This window comes from Geotrypetes seraphini, chromosome 1 (assembly GCF_902459505.1).
Source record: "Geotrypetes seraphini chromosome 1, aGeoSer1.1, whole genome shotgun sequence".
In the NCBI taxonomy this organism is placed as follows: Eukaryota; Metazoa; Chordata; class Amphibia; order Gymnophiona; family Dermophiidae; genus Geotrypetes; species Geotrypetes seraphini.
The window spans coordinates 489924434-489942605 of NC_047084.1; the positions used below are offsets into that span (position 1 = coordinate 489924434).

Below are 18172 nucleotides of genomic sequence, written 5' to 3' on the forward strand. Positions count from 1 at the left end.
CTAGCGAGGTAAGAACCTAATCTCTTTTTACTCACATCCTCCTCAATAAAGACCAAAGCAAGAAAATTCATTCTGCTATGCCCTTGTCCTTTCTAAGTGCCTCTTTTACTCCTTGATGATCTCATGGTTTCATTGACTTTCTCACAGGTTTTGTTTCTAATGTACCTGAAAAAAATTTACTAGGAGTTTTTGCCTTTATGATAAACTTCTTTTCAAACTATTTTTAACCATTTTCCATTTTCACCTCCTTTTAACCATGGTTGACTGTTGTTTGGCCTTCCTTCTACCTTGTTTAATATGGGGTCTGGGCTTTCAAGATGATAGCGTATTTTTGAATAATGTCCATACCTGATTTAAACTCCTAACCTTTGCAGTTGCTCTTTTTATCAGCTTTTTAAAATTGTTTTTCATTTTACCATAGTTTATGTTTTGAAAGTTATATACCGATAACAGTAGATTTCCTTAGTGTCTTCTTTCCAGAGTTATTAACTCTGAAGTAATCATATTATGATCATTCATTGCCACACAGATCCCAACATATTTTACCTTTTGCAGTGTCCTGCGTTCCACTTAGAACTAGATGTAAAATAGCTGTCCATATTGTTGGTTCCTTAACCAACTGCTCCATGAAACAATCATTTATGGGGTCACGTGATGCATCCTGCCTGAGAGGACGCGGGCAAGCGGAGCTCCCTCATACCCTCACTAATATCGGCTTATATCTCTTGCTGTTTACCACCGAAGACCAGATTGTGCTTTTTGGGGTGGAAGAGAAGGTGCTTCACCGTGTCAGCAGTGGTTTCCATGGCACCCTGCTATCTGGCATTCCCATAAAACCGGCAAGAGCAGTTAAAGATCGGCCTGCTCTGACCCCAGCCAAAATGGCGGAGGAGACCGCAACTTTTACAGTCCCCGCAGGGGACTGGGTGCAGGAGATCACACGATCGGTATCCGCAGCGCTGGCGGACCAATTGAATATGTCGAGCATGGAGGAAATGCATTTGAAGTTTGATTCTCATGCTCGCCGGCTTATCGAAGTGGAGCAAAGAGTAGCAGCACAGGAAGACACGTGCAACGGCCTTGACGCTCTAGTGATCACGCTGCAAAAAGAAACTGAACTTGCGAAAGAGCAGCTTGATGAGCAGGAGAACCGGAGCCGAAGAAATAATCTCAAGCTGGTGGGGCTCCCGGAGGCAGTCACGGACGCGGAGCTCTATAACATCTTTTCCTCCTGGCTCCTGGAACAGCTGCAGCTGAAAGAGACTGGAATGCTCTTTGATTGTGAACGGGCCCACCTGATCGGCTCCTCGCAACTGCCAGAGAACCGGAGACCCCGGACCGCAATTGCCAGATACAACAGCTGGAGGGAGAAAGAGAACATCCTGTGGACATACCATAAGAAGGGGCCCTTGGAATTAAAAAGAGTGAAGATACTCCTCTTCAATGATTACTCCATCAGAGTGGTGGCGTAGCGCAAGCTAATGACACCCTACTGCTTAGCACTGCACTCTAAGGGCATCCAATTCGCCCTTACTTTTCCAGCTAAGCTGTGAGTCTGGAAGGACGGCAAATCGTTCACTTTGAAGGATGTAGATGAAGCCCGCCTATTCGTGGATAACCTCAAGGCTTGACCGCCTACTTCGGCCCTGGCTGGGCCCGATGGCTGGGCCTGCTAACTTTTGTTTCCATGTATATGACACCAGCTCTGGACTGTAGCCGGTTGGACCAAGGATTGGACTGATGGAGTGATGGGGTGGCTTCACAGGAGACCGCGTTCTGGGTCTGCTGGAGATTCTTTCACTGCAAAGATAGCTGTGGTCTAAGCTCCCAAGAATGACCCCAGCCCCTGTCCTGAACTTGAGTTAGTTTGCTTCCAATGGCTGTATTTGGCAATTTCCTCTACCTTTTCTCTGGTTAAGTATGCCTTCTCTGTAACCTTTTGGGGTTTCCAGGGCATGGCATTAGCCCATAGCCCAGGTTTTTCTTTCTCTGATGTTCCTGCCACTTCTATTTGTTAGGGGTGTTCAGTATCTTGGCTATTCTCTGCTCTTCGGTGGCTTGCTGTATGGGGGTGTGGGGGGGCTCCCTTGTGAGCGGGGTGGGAAGTGTGCATTTGAGTTTTGTGGGGCTGGGGGTGGGAGCTACCGCATGGGAGTGACTGGGGAGTGTGGTTATTGGCGGGGAGTGTTTGTGTGGTATGATTGGTTCTAGATGTTTGGCACTGCTTTGGTACATCAGCTTCAGTACAGAATCCTATGTCTTTTCAATAGAATGGAAGATTATTTTCTTACCTCTGTAATCTTCTTTCTGTTAGAAGACATAGAATTCTGTACGGCCCACCCTGTGCAGACTTCTGATTCACCTGTTTATTGCCTCGGACATAACATAACATACATTTTTATTTATATATCACAAAAGCCTTTCAGTTCTATGTGGTTTACAAAAGAGGTAGACTGACCATTGTCAGTGAACTACAATAGAACTTAAACATTGATCAGGTAACGATAGGTATCAGTTACAGGACAACTTCTCTTGTCATTTGGAAGAGTAAGAAAAAAAAATACAATAAAGCTATTCTTAATCTTTGGGGTCTTCACAGTGTTGTGCTCATTGCACATAGCAGGTTGGTTCCTGGATACTCACAAGTTGTGAGTTCATGTTTATTGTTCTTTTATTCTTGAGTTATAAAGCAGAACAGAGATGTATGTTGTCTCTTGGGAAGTTCTCTGTGCCTCTCCTTTTTTCTTCTGTTTCAGTAGAGTTTGATTGTTTTGTACTATCTGAAGAGGGCACTATTCTTTACTGGTGAAGGGGAGGAGTTGGAAGAAATGAGTGACACCTTGTGTAAAGTTTGCGATTATAGGAGGATGACAGCTTCAGTACAGAATCCTATGTCTTCTAACAGAAAGATTTACTAAGGTAAGAACCTAATCTTCCATTGTACCTGTCTATAAGCTATCAGTAGTCTAATAATGTTCTATTTCTTGTCATTAATATAAGAAATTGCCTTATTTTCTTTTCCTCAGGTCAATATTTTACAAACTGAAGAGAAGAAAATTCGTGACTTAAAAAAATGTACAATTCAACCAAAACCAACAGGTGGCAATAAAAGGTTGCTGTGTTCAAAATGCAAAACATTTGCATGCAACACTAATGATATCAGAGTTATTCAGGTGAGATACATTAAATAAATTCTCAATTTATCTGCCTGCCTTGATAGAAGTATCTAGTCAAATGTTGTTGCTATATGGGAGGGCATTTTACAAAGTTTGCATGGTTTTTACATGCACAAATAATGAAATTTCCAGTGCAAATAGTACAGTAGTCTTGACAATTGAGTTACGAGTTATATGCACAAAATGGCAAGTTACTTGCAGAAGGATATCACTCGCATCTTTTAGCTCTGCAACCTTCTTCAGTGGGCTGTGCCTTATCTCCTCAGTTTTCCCTTCTGCAAGCGAGTTGAGAAAGTATCTTTCTGATCTGCTCTGAATATATTTTATTATTTTTGAGTTTTTATTCAAATTGTGAGGCTTTTGGTGCTCGAGAAGAAATCAGTAGTCCCGGGACATCTTTGTCTGGGAGAAGAAAAAGACTTGTTGAATGGACGTCTGCAGCTAACAGGGCAACGCTTTTAGGGAACCTGTTTAGCCGGCCTGCCTTTTCATTGTAGAGCTCGGGGACTTTTCTCCCTAGAAGCTAGGCTCACCCCTGATTCACTAGGTGTTTGAATGAAGGCTATTTGGCCAAGTTACGGTCTGGGACAGGCTTTAGCAGATACCAACTGCATTTCCCTTCCCCATTGTGGTGCATGGATTCATGGGGGTCTGAAATCTGTCTGACTCTGGTCCAACTGGCAGCCTGAAGATCGCAGCTGTTTGAACACTAAAGAGGCTGAAATCTACATTTTCCAACTGCAGGGTGAACTGAGGTAGGCAAAAACACCTATACAGCTGCAGTACAGCCTAAAGAAGTCTAGGGGAAAACGGGGGGAGGGGGGGAAGGGGGAGAGGTCTCAAAATTGAGGTTTTGTTGGTGCTAGCTATAGAGTTCCCCACCTCCAAAATCCTTTTTTGATATTGATGAAGCTCCTCTAGGCTGTTTTTTGACACCAAAATGCTGTAGCAACAGCCATCTTGTATTTTCCTGATTTTAAAATAAAAGCTTCTATTTGCCTCAATTTGGGTTAAAATTGAGTGTTATGGACACCTCAGACCTTTCCTAACCCTGTGTCATGCCAGTATTGCGCTGGATGGTTGGCTAAGAAGTGTTTGTGCACCATGTGCTGCAAAGCATATGTGTTGAGGGGGGAGCCATGGACTTAGCCCCCTCTGGTACCTTTAGGGCTAGGGAATTAAAGATGACTTGTTTTTCAAGGAGAAAATCCCTTCCAGAGCCCTTGGATGGTGAATTGATGAAAAACAGATGTGTGGACACTGTGGAGCCCAAGAGGAAACATGGAGAGTCCCTGAAGGGGTCCCTGGGACTTTATGTTCAGGACTTTACTCCAGATTTTGTGAGTCTTATGTGGAAAGCCTATGTAAGTTGTCCGGGTCCTCCTGCACCATCTGAGGGTGTGCCAGTGGCTGTGCAAGGGGATTTTGGTGGTCCTAGCATTTCTGCAGGCTGGACTTGAGAAAGGTTTCGCAGTTGGATCCCTCAAGGTGCAGGTAGCTTCCAAGCTTGAGTGTAAAGATGTTCTCTGGCTTCTCATCTGAATGTGGCCAGATTTTTGAAGGGGGCATTCAGGTTTCATTTTTCTGTAAGACAACCTTTTCCGTCATGGAACCTTAACATAGTTCTACAGGGACTCAGAACTGTAAGGCTCCATATGAGCCCCTACAGAAGGCGTCGCTGCTGGAACCCTCTGTTAAGATAGTTTTCTTGGTGGCTATTGCCTCTGTGAGAAGAGTATTGGAGTTGCAGGCTCTCTCATGCAGAGAGCCTTTTCTCAAATTTACAGAAGCTGGAGTTTCCCTGTGTGGTCCTACGTAAATCAGGAAGTCCACTTACCCACGTTCCATTCCATGGGTTCAAAGAAAAAGGATAAGGTGTTCAAGTAGCTGGATGTGAGGAGAGTTTTTCTCCATTACCTAAAAGTGACCAATGATTTTCAGCTCTCTGATCATCTTTTTGTTCTAAACAGTCAGGCTAGATGGGGTAGGCCAGCTTCTAAGGCATCTATTTCTAGATGGATTTCATTGGAAATTTTGTCAGTGTACACTGGTGTGGTAAACATCCGCCAATATTTCTTGAGAGCACATTCCACTAAAAGTTTGGCTTCTTCATGGGTGAAGGCCCAGGCAGTTCTGCCCAAGAATATTTGTATTCAAATATATTTATTGAGTGGACATGGCAACACAACAGGATGCCACTTTTGGGTCCTCTGTGTTAAGGGTAGGTTCATCTGTCCCACCCTAGACTCGAGGGACTGCTTTGGTACGTCCCAGTCATCAAGACTACTGCACCCTTTGCACAGGAAGGGAAGATTAGGTTCTTGCCTCAATCTTCTTTCCAGTAGAAGAGTATAGTAGTCTTGACAGCCCACCCTGTAAGTTCACAGTTCACCTGATTACTGCCTCAGACAGAAAAGTGTCCAGAGCTGGAAGCTTCTCCTGCCTGTTGGATAAGAAGAGTAAGATTTTTATGTAAAAAAAAAAAAAAAAGAAAGCACAAGAAGTGACAGGAAGGATCCTTGCTTTATAAATGAAGGGAGGGAGGGAGGATGATGCAAAAATAAAAAATAAAAAGGGGGAGAAATGGAAAAGAGATGAAAGGAAGGGGGATTGCTGCAAGCTAAGGAAAAAAAGCTCTTAACAATTATGAGAATATTACACGATGATGAGTAGAATTGAAGATGGTTGGGGATGCACTCACTGAGTGAGCACATAAGCAACATAGCAGCAGAATGTGCATGAAGATGAAGTGGCTCTTGTTGGTGGGGCCAGTGTCATATAAATAGTTTACCTTTGAAAATTTGGACTGAAGAAGTCAAGTTTAGAGGGGCATAACGAAAGGGACGTCTAAGTCCGTTTACGTTCATCTCGCAAGTCGTCCAAAGTTAAAAGGGCACAAGACACATTTTCAAAAGAGATGTCCAACTTTTTTTTACTTTCGAAAATCGTCTAATTATATGTCCTGCCAATCTGATCGTCCAAGCCACTAAATCGTCCATCTTTATACCACATTTCCGTCCAATTTTCCATCCAAGTCCAAAACACCTAGAACAAGCCCTGTTGGACGTGGGAGGGGTCTGCAAAGTGATAGATTGAACACCCAGATATGCCACCTAAATAGTGGGGTACCTTACAGGGCACTGCTGTGAACTTCACAAAAAGAGTGCCATGGCTTCTCCTCACTACAGTTCCCTTATAGGTGATGGTGAGTCCCCCCAAACCACCTCCAGAAACCCCTAGACCCACTTATCTACCACCCCAATAGCCCGTATGGCTTCAGGAGCCACTTATATGCCAGTCAAAAAGGGTTTTGGGGGTGTATAGGGGAGTGCACATGTATAAGTATCAATGCAGTGATTACAGGGGCTTATGGGCATGGGTCCTCTTCTCTAACCCACCCCCAAGATGAGTTAAGCTGCCTCTGGGCTGGACGACTAGGCTTTCCTATGCCAGGCGGCCAGGTGATGATGGTCTGGAGGCTGAAATTTAAAGTTGTGAATAAAATTTTTATGGGGGTGGGGGAGGGGTTGGTGATCACTGGGGTAGTATGTGGGGGTCTGTGTTATGTGTTTGAAGTGCTTATCTGGTGAGTTTAGGTGGGTTTTTGTGATTTAGACCATGTTTTACATGGTGTAAGTCACAACGTCCAAGTTCCGTCTAGGCTCTGTTAAACTTTTGGTTATACATGCTGTACGACTAAGTCTAAGCCGGCCCACGTCCCGCCCAACTCCCGCCCTCGACACACCTCCTGAAATGCCCCGTTTAGCTTTGGATGTTGAGTGGCACTATGAAGGCCTAGGTCGTTTAGAAATACGTCCAAAGTCCGGTTTTATTATCGGCATTTGGACGTTTTTGAGAAATGTTCGTCCAAGTGCTGACTTAGGCCAGTTTTTGGACGTTTTTCTCTTTTGATTATGAGCCCCATGTTGTATATTTGATTAATCGCTTACTCAAATTTCTAAGCGATGGGCATATCATTAAAATTGCATACAATTAAGGGGGCAGCAAAACAAGCAAAAACTAAACCTACGTAGCTTGTTAAAGACTAATATTACAAACATATAAAAACGAGAGGAAAGGATAGGTAGATAAATACAAATTGCTGATAGAAAAGAAGACAATTATGGTAAAAAACAATAGGGAGAGAATAAACAATGAACTTTAACAAGGTTATGGAAATGAAATGAAACTCGTAGTCAAGCTTTTTAAATATCAAAAGCATCCTTGAAAAGAAAGCTTTTTTGTTTTCTCTTAAATTTATCTAAATTGTTTTCTCCTCTTAAGTAAATGGGAAGGGCGTTCCATGTTTGAGGAGCCGTAAGAAAAGATAGAATGCCGCTGTGTATTAATAATTTTAAGTGAGGGAATAACTAAAAAATGTTGATCATTAGACCTCAGTAATCTGGTTGGGGTATAGGGAATCAATGATTTATAAATGAAAGCCGGAGCTTTTATATAACAGAGACTTAAATGTAAGCAAACTTAATACTGTATACGATGCGCGACTGGGAGTCAGTGCACTTTCTTAAGAAGGGGAGTAATGTGATCAAATTTCTTAGCTTTCATTATAAGTTTAATTGAAGCATTTTGAATGATCTGTAAATGTCTAATTTCATTTTGGGCTATTCCCTTGAGTAGGGCATTGCAATAATCGATTTTTGAAATAACCAAGGAGTGAATCAGAATGTTAAGAGATTTTGGACATAGAAATTTAGATACTGAATGGATTTGACGAAGTCTGTAAAAGGTGGATTTAACAATATTACTAATGTGATTATGTTAGGTTAGTTTATCATCAAAGATAACCCCTAAAATCTTGATGTTACTTATCAAGTGTAAAGTGGTACCCTTAATAGAGATTGGAAAAATAAATTTAGAACTGTCTTTCCAGGGAAAGAACATGACGTTTGATTTATTAACATTAAGGGCTATGAATGTACCCATGTGTGCGCTAAATGGAAGGACCTTGCCTTATCAGTAGCCTGGAATGTTGCTACTCCTTGGGTTTTGACCAGGTACTAGGGACCTGGATTGGCCACTGTGAGGACGAGCTACTGGGCTTGATGGACCATTGGTCTGACCCAGTAAGGCTATTCTTAATTTCTTAATAATTCCCCTTGTAAGTGTGGAATACGTGTTGATATGTTAGGCATGCCCAAACTGCTCACTCTTTATGCCCTTACCATGTCATGCTTACTGGTGACTTTCTGAAATCACTATTTGCTCATATAGGAGATCTGTACGTGTACAAACTGCTATTTACATGTGTGAATCTATTTAAAATAAGGGCCAAAACATGACTGCAAATAATGACTATGAGACCCATCAATTTACATGTTTGTTTTTTCTTCTTACTAAAATATTGATCTCCAACATTACCTCCATTTTCACACAACCAAGGATCTTCTGTGTGCATCCTTACATCATTCTGACCTCTAACTGCATGTAGCCTCCTATTATTACTTTGTTCTTTAATTTCCTTTCCAATGAAAAATACATATCTCCTCTACATTATTTATACAATTGAGATACTTGCCTTTATAAGACTCCCCATTCATTTGATATACATGGTTTACTATATAATAACATAGTTGATGAAGACTTGAAGCGTTAGGCTCGCATAGAAGCAGTTCCCCTGAAACAGCGTTTTTAGCGGGGAAATCGCTGAAGTGAAACGATATGATATAAATGAATGACATCATCAGTACTCCAGATGGTTCAGAGCACCTAGTTATTTCTTCAATGTGGAGTTGTGTGTTGAGGAGACTTCTACTATGGAACTTACTCAAGATAAATGCTGTTTTTCAAGTTGATTAGCACTGGAGTACCGTATATACTCGAATATAAACCGGGATTTTTGGGGGTCCCAGTTTATATTCAAGCCAACAATACACCCCCTCCCATAATTATTGCAGACCGCCGCTAGGCTCTGCCCCTTCCCTAGCCTCATACCTCAACTTGCTGATCCCCGGTGGAGGTGCAGCGGGCAGGAGCGAACTTTCCAAGTTCCTGCCCTGCTGCTAACCGGCTGCCATGAGTTTCTTCAGCCGCTGAGCAGCATGAACAGGAGCAAGATTTGGCGCTGCTGCTCGGTACTGAGAGGTATCCTTAGTGGCTCCCGCGAATCGCGCTTCTGCTCGTTCCACTCAGTGGTCGAAGAAACTCGCAGCAGCTGGTTAACAGCAGGGCAGGAACTTGGAAAGTTTGCCCCTGCCCGCTGCATCTCCACTGGGGATCGGCAAGATGAGGTAAGGCTAGGGCAGGTAGGGGGCAGAGCCTGGGAGGGAAGGGGGAAGGAAGGGTGGGAAGGAGCCTGGGAGGGAGGGGGGAAGGAAGGGTGCTGGGTGCAGTGCCTGACAGGGGAGAGAGGGAAGGGTGCTGGGCACAGTGCCTTGGAGGAAGGGAGCTAGATGAAGTGCCCAACGAGGGAAGGGGGCTAGGTGCAGAGCTTGGCAGGGAGAGGGCTGGGTGCAGAGCCTGACAGGGCAGGGCATTTGAATATTAAGCCGCCCAACTTATATTTGAGTCAACCATTTTTCCTCCTTTTTGGGGGGAAAAGTGGGGTCTCGACTTATATTCAGATTGACTTATATTCGAGTATATACAGTAAGCTTTCCATGATTTAAAGTCTTTTGTATTTCTGTGGAGTTTTTTTGACTGTCGAATTTCTTCAAAAGGGTGGTAATTAAATCCTAATAAGTAAATAAAAATGTAGCAGGCACCTTGACCTGCTTGAATGATATCACCATTTTGATACTCCTAAAATAATTATGACATGTAAATAATCATACCTAGTCAGTTCATCTGTGCAATATCTCTTCTGCTTGTATGTGTTTGAATGCCATAGATCAAGGGTGTCCAACCTGTGGCCCATGGGCCGCATGCAGCCCCGTGAAGAATTTTGTGCAGCCCCACTCACACTCGAAAATGATGCGGTGTTTTCCTCTGCCGCCACCAGCTTTTTACGATCTTGCCGGCTCCCTCCTCCGTCTTGCTGCAGCGTTCACTCTAAGCCACGGGCAGCAGCTCCTACGTGCTTCCTGCGGCTGACCCAGAAGCATTCCCTCTGACGTCGTGACGTCAGAGGGAACACTTCCAGATCAGCCGCGGGAGGTGCATGGGAGCTGCTGCCCGCAGCTTTGAGCGAACACTGCAAGATGGAGGAGGGGGCAGGCAAGAAGGTAAACACCCACAGCCAAGAAGGGAGAAAGGGAGAAGGGTGTGTTGAGGGAACGCATTCAGATCAGCTGTGGGAGGCGCGTGGGAGCTGCTGCTCGCAGCTTTGAGTGAACACTGCAAGACGGAGGAGGGAGCAGGAAAAAGGTAAACACCCGCAGCCCAGAAGGGAGAAAGGTGTGAGACTTGAGAAGACTTGAGAGGGAGGGAGCACAAACTTAGGAAAAATGATGGAAGGAAGGAGGGAGGGGCATGAACGTAGGACACAGAATGAAGGGAAAGATAGAGGGGAGCATGAGCCATAAGATGGAAGAATGGAGGGAGAGAGGGAAAGAGATGCAGAGGTGAGGGAGATAATAGAAAGGGAGAATTGGGTGTCTGAGAGAGGGAAAGAGATGGTGCAATTGGGGAGATAAAGAAAGAGGAGAACTGTTGGGCAGAGAGAGGAGGGATGGAGACAGAGAAATAATTATTGGACATGGTGGTAGGAGAGGAGTGAGGTAGAGATGTATGGGCGCAGAGCGAAGGGGAGAACATGCTGGGCCAAGGAAGCCTCCTGGATGTTGTGATTTTTTTTGAGGGTGAGGGTATTAAAAAAGTGAAAGATTGGGCCTGTGTGTGGGGGGGGGGGAGAGCTTATGGGGCCAGAAACAGAGGACAGAGAGAGAGATGGTGGGCAATGGTCTGAAGGGAGAGAAGTTGAACCTGGGGTGGTATGGAGGAAGAGGGAAAGAGATACTTGAAGGGAGAACTGTTGGCAAGAGAAAGGAAGAAATGGTGGACCTGGTGAAGAGAGGCAGGCAGGCAGGGGGGAGAGATGGGATGGGTGGGCAGTTGGGAAGAGAAAGGGAGAGAAGTTGGATATAGGGATAGGAGTGAGTGAGAAATGTTAGGCCTGTGGATGGAAGGCAGAGAGATGGAGCATCTCTCTTTTTTTTTTCTCCATTTCATTGTTCAGCATCAAGGGGGGAGAGAAGAAGAAAACCAGAAAAGAGAAGGAGCAAAATGTTGGACCATGGAGATAGAGGAAGAGAGATGGAACCATGGGAGGGCAGGAGGGAAGATTGCTGGGATAAGATGATGCTAGGGGATGGAAAGAAAGGGAGAGGGAATTATAGCCTGATCAGTGGAGAGAGAGACAGAGAGTTATAGTCTGACCAGTGGAGAGAGGGAGGGGGATTCTGAAAGTGGTGAGCCATGTGGATGAGGTCAAAAGGGAGATGACAAGACGAATGAGAGAGCAGTGAGTACAGTGGAAGAAATGTGGTAATGGGGAGTAGATAGAAGGGAATAGGAGGCTGGGAAAGGAGTGAGATGAGAAATATGAGAGCTATGGACTGAAAGACGATGGAAATTTGAGAGGTAGCTGAACATTTTAAAAGAAGAAGGGTGAGAAAGAAGGCAAGATTTGAGTGGACAGAGACAGAAAATAAAAAGTTAAAGCTGAAACGGAAAAATCAATACATTGGAGATAGGCATAAGAAGGAAATGGAACGACAGAAGAGGAGAAAAAAATGGACAGCAGACACTGGAAAGAGAATTAGTTGAAGATAGACAAAAAGCAGAAAGAGAAACTGGGACCAAAATGATGGAAAAACAAAACATCCAGAAAACAAGGTAGAAAAAATTGTTTTATTTTGAATTTATTAACTGGAATATGTTAGCTTTGCGGTATGTGCATCTGATTTGGAAGAGTGACTGGAGCCCAAAGTTAGTGAATGGGCACCAAAGTTTCTCTCCGCCTGAGTGCAATTTAGCTTTGGGATATGTGCAGCTGATTTGGGGGAGGGACTGGAGCCCAAAATTAGTGGATGGGCACCAAAGTTTCTTCTCGCCTGAGTGCAATTTATAAATACTTGAGCTAGTGGGGATTCCCAAACCCTGCCAACTGAAGTCATCTTCCTTCAGTCTGACAACTCAAACTCTCCAAGCTTTGCAGTCAATGGCAACATCCTTGAGCTGCCCCTGCTTTCATGCATGCATGAAAGCCAAGGGGGGTAGGAGGGGAGGGAAGGCATCAGCTCTGCAATATTGCTGCCAGCTGCAGAACTTGGAAAGTTGGAGGGGGAGGAGGTGGCCATCAGTTGGTGAGGCTTGGGGATCCCTACTAGCTACAGCAGGGGAGATATACATTTTGAGGAAGTCTTAAGCTCAAAGTGGGAGGCCCAGAAAAGCAGCAATATTTACCCTGATTAAACGATCCTCCACGTGCACTGCTGACAGCTGATTCAGCAAACCCGCTCTGATGTAGCTGTAATAGAAGTGAATGGGAGAACCAGGAGCGCGCAACCTTGCTCATCAGAGTGGGGATGCGTAAGCCTGTGGCTGCTCCCACTGTCAGCAGTTCACATGGAAGGATCACTCAGTCAGGGTAAGTATTACTGCTTTTTTAAGTTCCACTCCACAGTGTCCCTTTAATGAAGGTTTATTATTAGATACATACATCTTCTATATTAGTGAATGCAGATTTGGGACCTGCTCAACCTTTTTTTTTTTTTTTGCTCATCGGCTAGTGTTAGGGGTCCTTTTATCAAGCCGCGCTAGCAGGGTTAGCGTGTCGGACATTTCATCTTGCGCTAACCCCCACGGCTGGCTAAAAAACTAACGCCTTGCTCAATGCTGGCATTAGCGGTTAGCACGGCAGGTGGTTTAACGCGCAGTATTACGCACATTAAACCCCTACTGCAGCTTGATAAAAGGATCACTTAGTGTTTGTACGGCCCTAGAAAAAAGATTTTCAGCCAATGCAGCCCAGGGAAGCCAAAAGGTTGGACACCCCTGCCATAGATCATAATAGTGTAAACATGAAACCAAAAGGAATAGCCTGTGTTACTGGGGATTATAGGTATTTATGATTAACTTTATGTATCATTTCTAATTTGATTTTTGTCTTTTCAGGCAGCTCATCATGCTGTGCTTGATGAATCATTTGCCACACGTTTCATAACAAAGCCACACCCAAAACCGAAATGTTTTCAAGGTTTCCATAAGAGAGCCAAAATATTATGCAAGGAGCAAAAATGCCGCCATGATTGGGGAATAACTGGGAGCTATCTGACATTGCAGGACATTTCTCTAATTAAAATTGAAAGTTTTGTAGTTGAGGATATTGAAACAGGTGCCCAGTATTACTTCCCAAAGTGGGTGGATGTTAATTTTACCATGAAGGATTTTGATATTGAAGAGATGAGTAAGCAGGCACAGGCTAACTCTCAGTGACCAATTCATCTTGTCAAAATGGCTTTTATCTTTTTATTCCGATGTTGTGACTATAAGACAATTTATCATGAATATTTAATTTCAGGAGTGCTCTGTATACAAAATATTAATCCATGCCATGTAGATCATTTATGCTCTCTATTCCACACCCCCATCAAAATTGTTCAATACCATGGTTTTTACCCATTATATATTTTTTCATATTAATTTGTAATTTTTGTATTTTGAAGCTACCGAGCCTCGGTAGTGAGTCCTGGGGTGGCAAATGTGATGTAGCCCATAGGAATTGAATGAGCTACACATCACATGTGCCATGAGGGACTTGTTACTGCAGCTTTGTAAAATGAGCCCTAAAATGTCTTAACAGTATTAAAGTAGGAGTATTGCAGTATTTCCTCACAAATAAATTAAGCAAATTATACTGCATCTTTTAGATCAGGGGTAGGGAACGCAGGTCCCTGAGAGCCGTATTCCAGTCGGGTTTTCAGGATTTCTCCAATGAATATGCATGAGATCTATTTGCATGCACTGCTTTCAATGCATATTCATTGGGGAAATCCTGAAAACCCGACTGGAATACAGCTCTCGAGGACTGGAGCTCCCTACCCCTGTATTTAGATCAACATGCATAGACTCTTAGCAAAAAAAAAAAATTTAAGAAAGTTATAAAACTGAAATACTAATAATTTTAACTCCCACTTACTGTCAGATACCTATACCCATTGTATCATTCCTTCTGCTAGAAACTCCCCAACCCTGAGATGTTCTGTCATGTCTATCCAAATTAGATTGTAAGCTCTTCTGAGCAGGGACCGTTTATTGAATGTTAAATGTACAGTGCATACGCTTTTCAGTGCTTTAGAAATAAGTAGTAGTAGTAATTTTGAGATTTTCATTACTCTAGCTGAATTGCTATGGTATATGCGAAATAAACCTATACTGCTTTTATATTCAATCATTGCGGAAGCTTATTTCAGCCTGATTTTAAATTGTAAACTAAATTGTCTTCATCCATCCTGAGCATATTTGAAACTACTGTTACATAAAAATTAGAATCTAATTTGTTTGGTGAATAAATGTATCATGTCTCCCCATTTATGTGGGCTTAAAAAGGAATTGTCTATGATTGATTATGTACTGTTTATGAGATTATCCCCTTTTTTTTCTTTTGTATTACTGGATATTCAATATTATAAATATTCAATTTATAAATATTCAATTTATATATAAATATTCAATTTATATATAAATATTCAATTTATAAAATAAAAAAAATTAGAGTCTGTAATATATTTTCACTTACCTCCCCCTCCCCCCCCCTTTTATCGAGCCGCCCATTCTAATACTATGGGTGGCTTGGCATTTAGGTTGTACTGCTCAGTAACGTGGCTTGGTAAAAAAAAAGGGGGGGGGGTAAAATTCAACTGACTTGTTCAGTGTTAAAATTTATTTAGTGTGATGTGATCTGTTTACAAGTCCTAAGCAAGTCCTGTTTATTTATTTATTTAGATTTCTATCCCGTTCTCCTGGGAGCTCAAAATGGGTTACAATTGACATTCACAGTAAAGTTATAGGAAAAAAAAATTATAGGCATTCGAAGAAGAGGCAGGTGAGGGGACGAAAAGAGAAGGTGAGGAGGAGCAAGGAGAGGGAAGGGAGGCAGAGATGGGGGAGCAGTAGGGTAGCAAGGCGTTAGAGGAATGGAAGCAGGGAACAGGAGAGGGAGGAGAGAAGGAGGAGGGAGAAGAAAGGAAGTGGAGCTAGGAGAAGGTAGTCTATTAACACTGTTAATTGAAGAGATGGGTCTGTTTAAAAAGATTCTGCCTTTAAGAAAGGTAATTTGTACAGTCTTAAGAATTGGAATAAATACAACCTGTTTGGAGTTGACATTGTTATTTATGAACATTCAAAGCCGACAAATTTTTTTTAAACCTTTTAAAAATAAGTTTGCGATTTATAAATCAATATAAACTCTTGTACAAAATAGCCTTTTACACAGAAGGAAAAATATACCCTCTAATAACAAGAAAAAAAAAGCATAAAAAAATAAATAAAAAGATTTTAATCTTCAGCATAAGAAGGTCCAGTAAATTCTTGGAGCTTAACTATAAGGAAACAAATATATTAAGGAAAGTTCAAATCCTTCTAGCCCAGGGGTGTCAAATTCAATCACACTAAGGGGCCGAAATCCAAAACTCAGGCTAAGTCACGAGCCAGACCTCGCCCAATCTCAGCCCCAGACCCCGCCCCCATAATAGTACTAATTATAACACAATTTTTTCCATTCATTTTTCATATATATACACACACAATATAATCTTATTAACACATAATGGTTAACCACAAAATTAAACTACACAAAATATACTGTATGCTTCTCAACATTCATTCCTACCAGAACACAGATAACCCCTGTGCAAATACAGGACCAAAAACTAAAAGTACTACTATATAAAAAAGAAACCCTAAAATTCAAGACTCTGCATGCAGTACAACCCCCAGAGAAAAAGAAACAAATGTATATCTTTCTGAGCAGTGCAAAATATAGACAGCAGATTAAAATTCTCAAAATTGACACAATTCAAACACTAAATTGAAAATAAAATAATTCCCCCCTACCTTTGTCATCTCCCTCACCACTGCGGCTGTGCAGAATATTATTGGAGGCAGGCAGGAGAGGTACTCATGCTTCCCCATCGCTGTACACATTGTACCGCTGGGCCAGTAGGGAGGTAGAGCTGGAGGAGGAAGTCAGGAGGGGAGGTGGAAATCAAGAGGTAGAGAATGACACGGGGAAAAAATCTGTCCCCGTCACTGCACCGTCCCCGGCCCACCATCCTATGCACCGCCCCGTCACCGCCGTTCCCTTCACCGCCATCCCTTTCACCGCCCCATCACCGCCACTGCCATCCCATTCACCGCCCCGTCACCGTCCCCGCAGCATCCATATAAGCCTTAGTACTGCAATATTTAGCTTATTCCTTTCTTATAAATCAAAGTTCCTGCTGCTGAACCAGAGAAAGAGATGTTCAGCTGGCAGGGCTTTGTTTATAAATTTTTATCAACACAACTAATATACTACTTTATCCTAAAGCAAAAAATAAATAAATAAATATAATTTTTTTTCTACCTTTGTTGTCTGGTTTCTGCTTTCCACATCTTCTCATTAAATTCCTTCCATCCACTGTATGTCTTCTCTCTGCGTCTTCCATTTGCTGTTACTGTGCCTCTCCCTTCACCCCCTCCCACAATTGTTCTAGCACCCATCTTCTTCCCTCCTCTCCCCCATAGTCTGGTATCTGTCTTCTTCTTCCCTTCCAGCGTCTTCTCCCCACTCTGCCTTCCACATTTCCAAGGAAGAGAAACTTTTCCCTTTCACCTCCTCCTTCCTTGTGTGAGCCGGAACACGCGGTCCCCGCAGCCCCCACCCGCACGCCGGCTCGATCGTTTAACCAGCTTCCTCTCTCCAGCTCTCCTTAGTTTGCCGGCTTTCTTTTTCGGCGACCGGCACGCTTTCAAAGAGCCGCGCATGCGCGGCTGCTCAAAGTTCAATCTTCTGCTCTGCTGCAACTTCCTGTTTCTGGTTGGGTCAGAGCAGAAGATTGAATACTGAGCAGCCGCGCATGCGCGGCTCTTTTGAAAGCGTTCCGGTCGCCAAAAAAGAAAGCCGGCAAACTAAGATGAAGTGGAGAGAGGAAGCTGGTTAAACGATCGAGCCAGAGTGTGGGTGGGCGGGTGGGGGCTTCGGGGACCGCACGATCCTTTATGCCTCACTGCAGTGACAAGACCATTCACGCTCCACGGGGCGATGATGGCCTTGTCCCCGTCCCCGCAGAGGCTGCTAATTTTCATTCCCCGTTTTTGGCGGGTTATCCGCGGCTAAAAGCAGTAGCCGCGGGTAAACCGCCACCGTGTCATTCTCTATCAAGAGGGGCAAGGCTATAGTTATAATCAGTGCCCCTCCCCCATCCCCCCTCGCTGCCTCAATTTTCTCTTATAGTCTTGCTTCCTCCTCTCTTCAGCAGTAATTTAACAGTGCCTGTCAGTAATTTACACCGCTGGTGTGGTTGTCAACTTGCACGTGCTGGCAGCGAATCAGAAATGAATTTAACCGTGCCAGCCCCAGTGACTCATCCCAGCTGGGGCCTGCACAGTTAAATTCATTACTGGTGCGCAGCCGGCACGTGCAAGTTGACAACCACACCAGCGTTGTAAATTACTGGCCGGCACTGGGGTGTGTTGCTAGGGCCAGCACACTTAAATTCATTTTTGTTGTGTTGCCAACACGCACAACTGATGATCACCGCAGCCCACGAGTGCTATTGTTGCCATCAGGTGAGGGCCCAAAACAGAATGCAAGGCGACATCTTGAAGCCCTGTTTACTCCCTCCTAATGCTGGCCCTGAACCGCAGGCCGCATAAAACAGCCAGGCGGGCCAGATTCGGCCCGCGGGCGTGTTCTAGCCATACCAAAAACTTTGACATTCATTGTATGTCACCATAGTCTACAGCACAGAGGGTCTTTCTAATGTGACAGACACTCCATTCCTGAACTAGGGGGGTACTCAATCCATTCTTGTGAGAATTCTTGTAGGGAGCTT

The 18172-nt window shown here is 43.6% G+C and overlaps 1 protein-coding gene across 1 annotated transcript in view; it reads left to right on the plus strand.

The window, feature by feature from the left end:
- DDX58 (DExD/H-box helicase 58) overlaps positions 1-14519 on the plus strand; it is a 117511-nt gene extending 102992 nt beyond the window's left edge. Inside the window, exons 18-19 of the mRNA XM_033926722.1 lie at positions 3027-3173; positions 13251-14519. Of these exons, the coding sequence (XP_033782613.1) occupies positions 3027-3173; positions 13251-13571 (468 nt within the window). The 3' untranslated portion in view covers positions 13572-14519. The remainder of the gene's footprint in view (positions 1-3026; positions 3174-13250) is intronic.
- The last annotated feature ends 3653 nt before the right edge of the window (positions 14520-18172 follow it).